The 14,710-nt window shown below is 40.4% G+C and overlaps 1 protein-coding gene across 2 annotated transcripts in view; it reads left to right on the top strand.

The window, feature by feature from the left end:
• Window positions 1-14,710, top strand: part of ADAMTS9 (ADAM metallopeptidase with thrombospondin type 1 motif 9) — a 366,908-nt gene that overhangs the window by 199,621 nt on the left and 152,577 nt on the right. For both annotated transcript variants that reach the window (XM_073592184.1, XM_073592185.1), the window contains exons 25-28: window positions 286-453; window positions 656-949; window positions 3,490-3,651; window positions 8,789-8,965. In XM_073592184.1, the coding sequence (XP_073448285.1) occupies window positions 286-453; window positions 656-949; window positions 3,490-3,651; window positions 8,789-8,965 (801 nt within the window). The remainder of the gene's footprint in view (window positions 1-285; window positions 454-655; window positions 950-3,489; window positions 3,652-8,788; window positions 8,966-14,710) is intronic.

The raw sequence follows: 14,710 nt of genomic DNA, 5'->3' as shown, positions 1-14,710 counted from the left end.
GCAGGTAAAAAATAACATGTTTGTTTTAAAAAGAAAAAGAACCATTACAATCAATTTAAGGGGGAGAATTTACTTCCGCTTTAAGATACAGTTACATTCAATGAGGACAACACAAAATCACAATAACGGATGGAAACAAGACACAATAACAGCAATAAAATTACCAATAACAGCAATAATAACTAAATGAATACTATACTCTAATAACGCACTTCCCTGTGTGGCATATACTTTAAGCCAGATTCAAGCTATTTCATCATTACGGATCTTTTTCATGTTTCCCAGTGCTCAGCAACTTGTGGAAAGGGAACTAGAATGAGGTATGTCAGTTGCCGTGATGATCAAGGATCAGTAGCAGATGAATCAGCCTGTTCACACCTCCCGAAGCCATCCGCCACTGAAGTATGTACAGTGACCCCTTGCGGACAATGGAAAGCGATGGAGTGGAGTTCTGTAAGTCTATATCCTCAATAATAAAAAGTAATGCTAAAGTAAAAGCATAAAGCAAACCTGTCATGGGACAAATGCATAGCCTGGAACCACTTACCTGTATCTCAAAATGCTAGTTTCCTGTATGTTCTGGAAGCACTTACATTTAATTGTAGTTTTCTCACCTGCTGTCTTCATGTTTACAGTTCATTTTTTCCAATTTCAGTGCTCTGTGAGTTGTGGACAGGGGAAGGCAATGCGCCAAGTTGTCTGCGTGGATTTCCTTGGTCTAACAGTTGAACAAAACGAATGTGACCCTGAGGACATTCCATCGGCTGAACAGGAGTGCTCTATGTCCCCTTGCCACTATGTCAACAATGACTATGGGAGACCCATTCATTATCTCCCAAATGTGGACCAAAGAGTACGATCTAATCCGACCCTGGCCATTCTCAACAGGAACAGTGGCCGTTCTTTAGGGTCTAGTGGAAATCAATGGAGAATTGGACCCTGGGGATCAGTAAGTTCTAATTCATTGTTATGTATACCATCTGGCTAAAAGTTTTTTGGACACTTGACCATCACAGCCCCTATAGGAACAAAAAGACACCCCTCCCAAGTTACTGCAGTTTGGTGTTTCCAGTGAGAGATACTATTAATGCTACATCATACAAAGCCAAGCAATTAGACTTACAATAGACAGTTATGCACTTCCACGTTAGTGGCAACAATTTGGAGAAGGCCCTCTTTGTTCGACCATGACTGTGCCCATGTGCAAAAAAACAGCATCATAAAGACATGATTTAACTAGTTTTGTATAGCGCTTAAGTGACTTGGACAGAGTCCTGACCTAAACCCTACTTAACACCTTTGGGAAGAATTGAAATGCCAGTGGTGAGTCAGGTCTTCTCATTCACCACCATTACCTGGGTTTACAAATGCTTTCTTGGCTGCATGGGCACAAAGTCCCATAGACATACTCCAAAATCCTGTGGAAAGCCTTTCCAGAAGAGAGATGGCTTTTTTAGCCTCCAAGGTAGGGGCATCTCCATGTTAATGCCCATAATTTTTTAATGGGATATCCAACAAGCTCAATATAGATATGATAGTCAGGTGTCCACAAAATATTGGTGCATTAGTGCATTGAGAACATACCAGTGAAGGAATAAATTGTATATCTCTCCAGATTAACCATGATGTTGTGTAGAAAGTTTGGATAAGAGTCAACACTTTTCAGAATGTTACGTGCCCGACTGTATATTAGAATCTTTCTCACAGCATAGCAAGTTGATAAATGTGTAAATTGGTTGTATTCCAAGATTTAATCAGCTCTTTATTTTAAATATACTGTATACTGTATGTTTTTCCTTTGAAACTAGAGTTTTTTTTAAAGCCCAGCTCCAGCCTGAACTTTTTATTTTTTTTCGTATGTAGTGAAGAAAGGTTAATACCACTGTCAAAATTTTATTGCCATCTTCCTATCGGAGATTTCATGAAATTTGTTTTTTTTAATTTATTTTGCCAACAGACACTTAAATTAAAAAAAAATCACAACTGGTAACACAGAGCTGCAATAAATCCCCAAACATAACTAGAGATAAACTAATTGGTTGTAGTTTTGTAGCGACAGCATATTCAACATCTTATCTATATCTTAAAGTAGAACCAAAGGCAAAACCAAATTTTTAATTTTCGTGTCAAGTAAGGGAGAGTTATAACCCCTGTCTGGTTTTCATTGTCATCTGCTTCCGATTGGGGATATTTCACTGGAAGATTTCCCCCCTATTCCTGTTCTGGTGACAACCCAGAATTTGGGATTTTCCTTTACTTTCACTCTTGGTAATAACAGTAAATGGGACATATATACAGGGAGAATCTCCCTAGCAGGAGCACAAACAGCAATAACAACCTGACAGGGGTTCTAATTCCTCTCCACACTACTCAAAACTAACAAAAAAGGTTTTTTAAGCTGGCCTTACACGTATATCTGTCCGCCCTGAACAGCACTGATGGATGAATCTCACCCACTGACTATTGAATTCTGACAGCCCGCAGTGCGGGCTGCCAGAATGGGGGCTCATCCACATATGAGGTTGGGGGGGCACCCCCCATTCGCTACCCCCTTTAGCTGCAGAAGCCGTGCCAGGGTGTACACATGGTTTGGCCCAAATGCTTTGCTTCATAGCCGTGGCAGGAATTATATCCCATGTCAGCTACAGCCCACCAATCACTACCAATTCAAGTGAATGGGACCGATCTGCAATGCATGCAATTGTGGCAAGCTACCTCAAGGTCCATGGAGTTAAAGCAGGTGGTGAGGAAGCAATACAATAAATCCTCACAGCCATTCAAATGCTCTCCGAGGAGTGATCTGAATGACCGCACATGCGAACTAGCCCTGGCCAAACAGGGACTGCACCCGATTGACTGCAATTTTCGCCCATCACCTTTGATCTTCAAAATTAACATTCGGCAGCAGGGTGGTGACACCAGCGCCAATTCAGCAGAAATAAACCAAAGTTCAATCCATGTAAAGCCTTAGGTGGGGTACACACTATAAGAAAATCGGGCGAACAATCGTCCAATTTTTCGGAATTATCGGAACCGATAAACGAAAATTCTCATACGACAAAGGCTTTTTTTTGTTGTTTATTGTATCTGATTATGCACAGTTTTCTTTTCAGATTTTTCTTGTACGAAATTGGTATGAAAATGGTACACATTAAATGAAAATCGTTTGTTCTGTTCCCGTACATAGAAAAAGTTTGTCCCTTCGGGAATTTTCGTATGAAAATTTGGAAACAGCTGTCAAAAGTTGTGTACACACTATATCAAAATTGTATGAAAATTCTTTGGACGAAAATGTACGCCTGATTTTTTTTATAGTGTGTACGAGCCTTTAGACTGAAATGGTTTAGTTCAAGTACAAGACACCCAGGCATTTCAGTTGTCTTGCCATGAAAATGTGACTCTACAGGCAAAGCAAAGCGGAATACAATGTATTCCTTGGTTATTTTAGTAGAAAGACATTAATGTTACTGAGCCAAGTACTTTCTTCAGTGTTCTAGCACGTGTGCTGGGGGCTTTCAGCTCCGTGTTGTGGTGTGCCAAGATGAGAATGGGTATCCAGCGGGTAACTGCGAAGAAAGAAGCAAACCAGCTGAACAACGGCCATGTGAATCAGGACCTTGCCCACAATGGGCTTTTGGCAACTGGGGGGAGGTAAGCTGCTTTTGCCAACTCTTTTTATCTGCTTCAGTACTAAAAGTAGTAACTAACATTAATAACAATACTACAGTAATGATAATAATAGTAACTAACCGTAGTGACAATACTAACAGTCCCTTTATGGACCAGAGCATGTTTCACAGTTCAGCGATGGGCAATGGGCAACTGTGAAGAAACAAGCTAACCAGCCGAACAGCCTTGTGAATCAGGACCTGGGCCACAATGGGCTTTTAGCAACTGGGGGGAGGTAAGCTGCATTTGCCAACTCTCTTTAAATTATATGTAATCCCAGTAACAAACATGATATTGCAGCCAGTGTATTTATGTGGTGTCTGCATTCATTTTATTTTCTGCCAGTACAGAAATTACTTCTTGATCCTGAAATACTGTGTCCTTGTAGTTTCCAGTTAAGCTGAACTGAAATCTCAAACAGTGTTATTAGCTTTCTCAGCTATCTTCTGTGAACTACCAAGCAACTCAAAGATGGGGGGCGGTTGTAGTCCAAATCAGGGGAGCAGCCCAGTGTGACAATGCTGCTCCACCCTAGATACAGTAAAGTAGGTGAATGTTGTCATTCTACGACAGAAAGTATTTTACTAACAGGATCAATAGTTGAAAATGTAAAAAAGCCTAAAAAAAGAAAACGAATACAGCCACCACATTTAAGCCTAGGTTTGCATCTAAATCTCACGCTTTACTGCACTAAAAATGCACTGCTATTAGCAGAAGTGCAGAGGTGCCACTAATTCTCATTGGCACCCCCATGCATGGAAAACCATAACACATTTTTCAATGATTGGAACCACGTAGCACTGCGCGGTTTCCCTGCAGCTGCAATTTTGGAAAAGGTGCAGAAACCTATTGCATTTTTTTGTAGGTACGGCACCCCATTCAAATGAATAGGCTGCTGTGCCTGTAGAGACACAGCTACAGGAAAACCAATAGTGTGAACCAAGTCTAAGGACTGGCAAGCTGCTACATATTACATTTTTGTTTTTGAATTTAGATACATTTTAACTGCTTTAGGACTAATGGTAGAAACTAAATGCATTGACTAAAATATAAAAATAATAATAAAATGGTGACTTACAGTACTAACAGTCCCGTTATGGACCAAATCAATTATCAGTGATGGACCTCTTTATATGCCAATGAAGTTGTCATACATGATACAAATGTGTTATGTTATGTGTGATACATACAGTGGGGACGGAAAGTATTCAGACCCTTTTAATTTTTTCACTCTTTGTTATATTGCAGCCATTTGCTGAAATCATTTTTTTTCCTCAGTAATGTACACACAGCACCCCATATTGACAGAAAAACACAGAATTGTTTACATTGTTGCAGATTTATTAAAAAAGAAAAACTGAAATATCACATGGTCCTAAGTATTCAGACCCTTTGCTCAGTATTTAGCAGAAGCCCCCTTTTGATCTAATACAGCCATGAGTCTTTTTGGGAAAGATGCAACAAGTTTTTTACACCTGGATTTGGGGATCCTCTGCTATTCCTCCTTGCAGATCCTCTCCAGTTCTGTCAGGTTGGATGGTAAACGTTGGTGGACAGCCATTTTTAGGTCTCTCCAGAGATGCTCAATTGGGTTTAAGTGAGGGCTCTGTCTGGGCCATTCAAGAACAGTCATGGAGTTGTTGTGAAGCCACTCCTTCATTATTTTTGCTGTGTGCTTAGGGTCATTGTCTTGTTGGAAGGTAAATCTTCGTCCCAGTCTGAGGTCCTGAGCACTCTGGAGAAGGTTTTCATCCAGCATATCCCTGTACTTGGCTGCATTCATCTTTCCCTCGATTGCAACCAGTCGTCCTGTCCCTGCAGCTGAAAAACACCCCCACAGCATGATGCTGCCACCACCATGCTTCACTGTTGGGACTGTATTGGACAGATGATGAGCAGTGCCTGGTTTTCTCCACACATACCGCTTAGAATTAAGGCCAAAAAGTTCTATCTTGGTCTCATCAGACCAGAGAATCTTATTTCTCACCATCTTGGAGTCCTTCAGGTGTTTTTTAGCAAACTCCATGCGGGCTTTCATGTGTCTTGCACTGAGGAGAGGCTTCCGTCGGGCCACTCTGCCATAAAGCCCCGACTGGTGGAGGGCTGCAGTGATGGTTGACTTTCTACAACATTCTCCCATCTCCCGACTGCATCTCTGGAGCTCAGCCACAGTGATCTTTGGGTTCTTGTTTACCTCTCTCACCAAGGCTCTTCTCCCCGATAGCTCAGCTTGGCCGGACGGCCACCTCTAGGAAGGGTTCTGGTCATCCCAAACATCTCCATTTAAGGATTATGGAGGCCACTGTGCTCTTAGGAACCTAAAGTGCAGCAGAAATTTTTTTGTAACCTTGGCCAGATCTGTGCCTTGCCACAGTTATGTCTCTGAGCTCTTCAGGTAGTTACTTTGACCTCATGATTCTCATTTGCTCTGACATGCACTGTGAGCTGTAAGGTCTTATATAGACAGGTGTGTGGCTTTCCTAATCAAGTCCAATCGGTATAATCAAACACAGCTGGACTCAAATGAAGGTGTAGAACCATCTCAAGGATGATCAGAAGAAATGGACAGCACCTGAGTTAAATATATGAGTGTCACAGCAAAGGGTCTGAATACTTAGGACCATGTGATATTTCAGTTTTTCTTTTTTAATAAATCTGCAAAAATGTCAACAATTCTGTGTTTTTCTGTCAATTTGGGGTGCTGTGTGTACATTAATGAGGAAAAAATGAACTTAAATGATTTTAGCAAATGGCTTCAATATAACAAAGAGTGAAAAATTTAAGGGGGACTGAATACTTTCCGTCCCCACTGTATTATGCTGAATCTCTGGCTTCAATACTTGAGTCACTGGCGTGTAAGGTAAGATAAGGAATAAGGACTTCTGACTTTACTGATCCACATACTTGTTCTGAGTGTGTGTCAGCACAACAGCCAGGCAACACGTACTTCAGAAGTAGGTCTGCAGTGGCATCAACTTTGTCTCTCTCGTGGCAAGTTGCTTGTGAAATGGAAATTTTAATATTGTAAAATTAAAATTGAGTGAAAGTGTTCAAATAGATATGTAATATATTTTAAAGTGGAACTCTGGGCAAGCTGCTCAATACACCGTCTCTTAAAGGCTAAATCCCCCCCATCACCACCCCAATGCATCTAAATTTACCTTTGCCCATTGGTACCCTGCCACTCCATTGCTCTCTTGCAGCCCTAGCAAAATACCCGGTGTTTTCAGATAGGAGAGAGCATAGGATCTCCTACCATGATGCAGTACTTGGGTCTGACTGTCCAACCGCCAAGCTTCAGCACTACCACATGAGTAGGAGGATGCCATCCACCCCGTGCAAGCTCCAATATAATATAATACAGGGTTTGACTCCCATCTCTGGGCAGTAGGGATTCTTTCAAGAGACTATGTATTTTAACCTATTCATGGCAGAGTCACTTTAACATATTAGTTCACTTTTATAGAAACAATATACAGGTGAACTAACACCAGACACCCTCCCCAGGCCCCCCGCTGTACTTACATCCGGGGTTACCAAGCTGTCAGCACCCCAGCAGCCACTGCAGCACTCCGGGAATTTGAAATCCCCACACATCACAAGGAATCGATCTGGCCCTTCCCGAAAGTGCTGCACAGAGGAGAGGATGAAGAGTGGGGATTTCAAATTCCCAGAGCACTGGACTGGCTGAGGAGGTGCTAACAGAGCAGCAACCCTGGAGGAAGAAGAGTGGGGAATGAACGGTGGGGAGAGTGTCTGGTGTTAGTTCACCTTAAAAACAGTTCTGTAAAAGTGAACTAACCCTTTAAAATATCTGGCAGTTTACTATTAGCTGCCAAGGAACTGTAAACCTGTTTAGCCAGCCTTGTGATATACACATCTGCCATACCACCCAGCAGTGACACATTTATTTTCTGGTTCTGTAATTCTACTTCCTGTGTCACATCTCCACCTACAGTCTGCCTACTGGGCAGTGAATCAGCTTCATCCTTTCTGTCCAGTTAGCAGGGAGTTGATCTGGGAAACAGCAAAGTTGAACCAAGGCAACACAGGGACTTAGTGGTTAGCACTCCTGGCGTGCAGCATTGGGGGCCCTCAGTTAGAATCTCAACCAGGAGATTACTTTCATGGATTTTGCACGGATTTTACGAGTTCTTTCTGTGCTGGTGTGGGTTTCCTCCAACACTCTAAAGAGATGCTGATTGGTTAATTGCCCCCCATCTAAAACTGGTCTTAGGCTGGCCATGGACAGAGGTGAGCCTGCAACCACGGGTTGCAGGAAAGAAAATCACTCAATTCCTCCACCATCAAGTCAGTGTTGATTGGGGAATCCCTGCTGTGGAGCCATTGTGTTCATAGTGATTATTATTAAAATAATGTAAAATCCGACAGGCTCGTTGTATCCAAGTTGATCAATCAATCAACTTAAGTACATTCAGCCAGTCCATACATGGTTCGAACTGGCTGAAATTCCAGCAGGAACCAGCCGAGGTTCCAACCGTCTGTGGCCGACGTTAGTATGCGTATGTATGCATGTGAGACTGGGACCTTGAGAGCAGGGACTGATGTGAACGTACAATATATGAAGCACTGTGTAAATAGTTGGTGCTATATCAATGCCAAAAATAAATAGTGAAATGATTTTCCTGGATTATGCAGCAGCCTATGTCACTGGAGGCAAATGCTAACATATCACTTAGCTTCCTATAACCTGATATCATTCCTTTGGGTCAGTCTGGGTCTAACAACAAGACACCATTCAACCCGTGTGAAGGAGGAATCCATAACCCTCAAAACTAATTGGTTGCATAATACTATCATTATCCTAAATAGTAAAAACTTTAAACTAACCATCAAGTTGTTCAACCCTATGTACTAGACCCTCTGTACACACATCATAGGTTGGCTGTGACAAAGGTGTATCAATCTCAAGAGTGTGTGTACAGAATTACAAAATCTTTGTCAGGTAAACCATTAAGCAGTTATGTATTCCAACTGTGCATTTAGCTGTTTGCCTGGAATTATAATTTGTAATTTGCTAATAAATGATGTCGTAGTTGGCTACATTTTCTGTTAACTTCAAAGCTTTAATTCCTTGTGCACCTCCTTAATTTTACAGTGTTCCAAAAAATGTGGAGCCGGCACAAGGACAAGACTGGTGGTGTGTCAGAGACCCAACGGTGAAAGATTTAATGACCTCAGTTGTGAAGTGCTTGATAAACCTCCAGACCGGGAACAGTGTAACACTCACAGCTGTCCTCCAGATTCTGCGTGGAATACAGGTCCTTGGAGCTCGGTATGACCATAGATATATTTCTGTAAAATACTGACAGATGGAATTGTACCCATCGCTCATTTTTTTTTTATAGAACCAAGGTCTACAATAATATAGGTGCAATGTTGTTTTTTTATTTGAACGCAGCACTTAGTGGTGCTTTAGACACGATTGTCAGTTTTGATACAAATTGCTTTTTGTCCAGCGTAAAAATGTTTCTCAACGTTACATCAACGTGGTTTTACATTTGAAAAGAACGGATCTAATCCATCAATGCATCTGACGGCGTCTGTGAGACACAGGCTGGTAACCATAATGATAAATACTGTTGGTTTCCATTATATCTTAAAGGACTAAATATGAAAGTCAAATATGGCTAGTATCCAAGAGCTTAACATGAAGGGTTATAAACTGTCTGTGCTGGTCCTTAATAACAAGTTAGATTAAACCGTTCATCTTCTAATTATCAATATAAATAAAATGAGCATCTGTAGCGTTGGAGGCAACAATATGCTATAAAGGAGGAAGCTAAACAAGGTGGACACTACCCTTGTTCATTTTAGTTATGAAGGTTTTAGAGTATTTTGAAAAGGTATACTGTAGATAAGTCTTGCCACCCATGACAATGAATCCTGACCAATCCTTTAAAGGTATATAAGTATATCTAAAGCCATTTTTTTTTTTTTTTTGGATATAGTAGGGAAGGATTCAAACCAGTGTCAGACTTTTTTTGTGTCTCAGTGTGAATAGCAATAGCAGAGCATTCAGCAAGCTTTGTTGAAGCTTTTAAAGTACCATTCAGCTCCAGTTTGTCAATGTTGAACACACAGATCCTAATGGGAGTGTTGAATGCCACTTTAAGCAAGCTGCTAGCAGGCTTTCAACAAGCATCAGGTAGTGGTGAAACCTGCTAGCAGCTTGCTTAAAGTGGCATACAGCACTCCTATTAGGATCTAGGAGCTATTTACAGTAGGTGTTCAATATTTACAAACTGGAACTGAATGGTGCTTCTACAAAGCTTTTGGAAAGCTCTGCAAATGCTTTGTCAAAGCTTGCTGTTCACACTGTTCTTCTACAGCCTGAAGCCCATGTAAAAACAGGCCTTAGACAGTTGTCAGGGTAACAGGTGTCCCCCATTGAAAGATGTCCCCTCTATTCCTGTTCTGATGGAAATTTTGAATTTACCCTCATTTTAATTCCAGGAGACATTGGTAATCAGGACACAGATGGGGACAATGGGGACACATACAGCAATGAAAAAATCTGACAGGTGTTATAACCCCCCTCACTACTCTATCCAAATCTTAAAAAAAGGTATACTACAAAAGGTTAGTTCACCTTTACCAAAAAACTGCCTATGCAGGTAAAGGGTACCTGAAGATAAGAACAAACTGCAGTTTTGACTAAAGTTGGATAATTCCTTGCTATAGGCATAAACCTACAAAGCCGGGGCAAACAACTTCCAAAGATGCCATCTCCCCATTCTGCCTTGTTGCTAAAATATTGTAAGACACTTCTAGCTGTTAGTGCCCCCCCCCCAATATGAGTGAGCTCTCAAACCCCCGGTTCACTGTCTCCTCTGACGCAGCACCACTGAGCTCAAAGCTACTGCAACAGGGGAGAGAGGGGGCATGCAAGGAAGTATGGATCGGAGAAAGAGCTCACTCCTTTGATAGACCTGGAAGTGTCTGTAACAGCTCGGTCACTATGCTGGAAGTACGTAGTGCTCTTGGCACACAAACCTTAGTCCCTAAAGACGCATATGTGGGTTAACGCCCACATATGCGTTACATGGTTGGCAAGAGGTTAAAGGAGTTGTAAAGTCAGAAGTCTTTTTATCTTAATGCATGCATTAAGAAGGAGCCTTAAGCTTTGACAATAAAACCTGGAAGCTGATTGTTTTTTATGCAGAGCTGCACCAGTGTCCACCAAAGTATTAAGGGTAGTGAATCAGCTTGACAGCCAGGCAACTGCCATTTTCAGAAGGAAGCCAGTTTAGTACTTATGTTGATGGGCTTTTTGTCCGTGGTCAGATGCAGCTTGTTTTCAGTTACATCCCCCTGCATTTGACATCACTTTGACAGGTAGCCATCGGTCCACAGTTGATCTCCGTTTGACCTGCATTTGATTTTCATCAAGCTGCTTTTGTGATCCCGTTATCTTGCATGAGGAGAGAAGCAGTTCTGACATAAACAATAGACCAACGATGCAGGCCCTTAGCCTTCGTATTTTCTCCTTTATTATTACATGGTATGCAGTAATGCAGTGCTACTATTTCCCTGTGATCATATTTCCATGCCTAATAGGTATATTGAAGTGTTAATTTATTTGGTTGAGCTTTAAATAATGCTTGCTTTATCTACTATAGAAAAGAAAGTTGGTAGTAGCATGTGATACTCACATAGGCTGTTCTAGTTACAGTATATGCTCTTTGTTTTTGCTGTAAAATACATTTAATTGATAATAAAATTTGAAAAAAGTTTATATCTTAGCACAAGTTATAATCTTTTTTAGAATCTATTTTGTCAAAAAGGGAACAATACCCAAATGCCGTAATCTTAGCAATTCATTTTTATAAATTTTTTTTAAGGAAGACATTTCTTCTGTTCTAACAGGTAGTATTAGAAGTCAGAATATTTGTAGTATTTTATTATCTTGTGGATAATATGAAATTATATCTAACATAATCTATTATGTAATAATGAAAATGAAGTATCACATACTACAATTAACTGTCTTTTTATTTAATATGATTAAAACATGTATAAAGCCTAAACTTTTTTCAGTTTTGGATTTGGTAGAATGGTTGAAACCCATCAGTTTTTTTTATTCTGTTGGGAAAATTCTCCTTCACTTCCAGAATGAGGGGAAATTGCTCTTAGACAGATGTTACTGGGAAATTTGTACCTGTTCTGGTGACGACTGTAAAATTTTGTATTTCCCCTCACTTTCCTTCTCGGAAACAATGGTCACCAGGACAAATTGAGAAGGTAATTGTCCCAAAAAGGAACAGAAGGGTCTTTTACCACTTTATCCAAACTTAAAAACTTTAAAAAAAAAAAAACTTAAAAAAATTAAAAAATCAGGCTTTGGATACACTTTCAATAAAATTCAGGTAAAGGGGAGTTGCATTTTATTCTTTGCAGTTTTTCATATTTGTTTGTTTTGTACATTTTACTAAAGACGTTTGGTAAGCCTTATATAACTGTCAGTGTTAACTGTTAAAGGGCTGCTCTGCATATAGGATCAGTCCACCCAGAACTCATATTTCAGTTTTTGGTAGACAGTGAACAGGGAGATCTGTTTCTCACATTTTTTTGGTGGCAGGATCTCATTCACTTGCATTCTCAATCTGGATTTTTTATATATTTCATATAATGAAAAATGCAACAGATGTAGTGGGAGCTTCTCTATGTGATCAGGAACACCCACAATTTTAAGGTGGGTGAAGCAGAACCAGGACTGTGATCGGGAAATCTCACTGCCAGAATCTTTAACTTATTCATTATAAAAAGTTAAAGCTGAACTCAGCAAAACATTAAAGTAAATATATTTCTCAGTAGCCACAATAGATATGACCCACTTTATGTACACCAAATGCCTTTACAAACGTAGTTATTATTTTGTAAAAGTAGCAGTGACATCACCACGTGCTGTATTTAGCCTGTACAGAGAGCAGAGCTGTGGGAGGGACCCAGCAGGCTCCGCCCACTACAGGCTGCCTGCAGCAAACTACAGGAGGGGGTGGAGACAAGACCAGTCACCCTGCACAAGGAGAGAGAGCAGCAGTGACTGATCTTTATTACAGGAAGCTCCTGTGCAAGCTCAATTTTTCACATTGGATTCCTGCATTATAGTTCTCAATATTTGCTTATCCTGGAGTCCAGCTGCCTTTCTTCTTCAGGCTCTGTCTATAACTGAAATATGAATTTAGGGGCAGATGACCCTTTAATGTGTATTTTTTTCTGTGCACTTTGTGGCGCTTTGACATTTGTCTTCTGTATTTAAAATACTTTCCAAAGTTACAGCGATTACGATTTTGGTGCTATGTTTTTTTCTATATATATGTGTAGCATATTCAGTTAAAAACCCGGATGTAATTTGGGGTTGTACAAATATGTAAAATATCATAATCACATTTTTGTAAATTATTTGAACAGGGAGTTCACTACCAGGTTTCACTGTATATTTCATTTTCACAAAAAGGTTTTTTTTTGTCTGTTTATAAATACATACATATATAAATATCTATATATATATATATTTGGTTCTAAAGCACTTTATCAGAAAAGGATATTTGATATATATTGAGCTCCTGGTTGCAACTTAATTCTTATCTTGTATAACAGAGTCTGAAAAAAGGATTGTCAGGATGGTCCATAGCATTCAGTCAAATGATTGGTTGTTTTAGGCAACACAGACAGTCCTATTTTCAAACGCAAGGGCCAGTATTGCAAAGTTTTCTGATTTCATCCCAAAGCCATTTAAATGCTTTCATTGTACCTCATCCAAAAATGTACATAGCCATTAAACCTGCAGTGCCACACTGCCTTACCATAACAAGGGACTGACTTCTGTGTTCAAGATATTTCTTTCTAAAATACAGGTTAGGATAAATAAATTTGAAATAACTTGAAATAACTCTTCGGCCATCTTGCTTTATGTTTTTTTAAGATGTATTTTTGTCAAAATCTTTGTTACAGTGAACATGTTACTTTCTGTGTCTTTGTGTGGCTTTTGCACTTAAAGTCCAAGCTGAGAGATGGACCTTACACTTTGTCCATAATGCTAGCCAGACTTGTAGCAATCTGATTGGTTGGTCTCAATCTCAAACGGAATTTTTCACCTTCACTGCAGCAGCAGAATGCATCTCCCGTCTGCTGATTGGACAATGAAGGAGCAGCTGTGTACTCTTCGGTCATCACTCTGCTCTCTCCACCTTTCAGTATGTTTGTCAAACTGTGAGAAGTGCAGCAGAGCCTAATTAAATTCTACTGCTGCTCTTCCCTTTCCGAGGCTGGGAGGCTGTTAACTTCTAGAGTTAGATTTAAACACCTGCTTTAAGGAGCTGGGGCAAAAGGGTGAGGAAACCCTGGGAAGGTTGTCTTTCCGCAAAGGATAAGTTCACCTTTGGTAACATGTTTCATGTTACATACATATTTAGGGGAAACGTTACCAAAACATGTTGTGAAAGCGGGTGGGAGATATTCTCCCTGCACCCTCTGTCACAGTTTAAATAGAGTGTGGCTGTGCGGGGCTCTGCTGACACAGCCATGTCATTCATTTACAGAGTTCTGGTAATGAATGTACTACAACTACTGTCTAACACTGTGACAGACAGCTTGTAGTTCTCAAGGAACTGCGAGGATGCTGAGGAGCACTCTCGTAGTTCATTGATCTTCCTGCTCTCTTGTAACAACAGTCTATACTGAGAGTGTGCAGGATCCTGGCATTGCACCCGCAATCTACTGATCACGGGTGCCTTGCTCTGCAGGCTCCAGAAAAAAAAACATTATATGCATGATTTTTTACCTGCAAAAATAAGTGCATTTATTTATTTTTTTTAAAGGTGAACTTAGCCTTTAATAGAGGAATTGAACTCTAAATGAAGTGCCTAAAAAAGGCGGGCAGAGGGCAAAGGGCAAGTCACCAGTATTGCCTGAGGATTCCTTGCAGCTGATCTTTCCTGTTACTGGCTTACCATGCATTGTTCTACACTTTGTCTTTGTGTGGAGGTGGCCAACTTGGAGCTCGAGAGCAGTTCTC

The sequence above is a fragment of the Aquarana catesbeiana genome, linkage group LG07 (genome assembly GCF_042186555.1).
Source record: "Aquarana catesbeiana isolate 2022-GZ linkage group LG07, ASM4218655v1, whole genome shotgun sequence".
In the NCBI taxonomy this organism is placed as follows: domain Eukaryota; kingdom Metazoa; phylum Chordata; class Amphibia; order Anura; family Ranidae; genus Aquarana; species Aquarana catesbeiana.
This window is presented reverse-complemented; position numbering and strand designations above follow the sequence as displayed.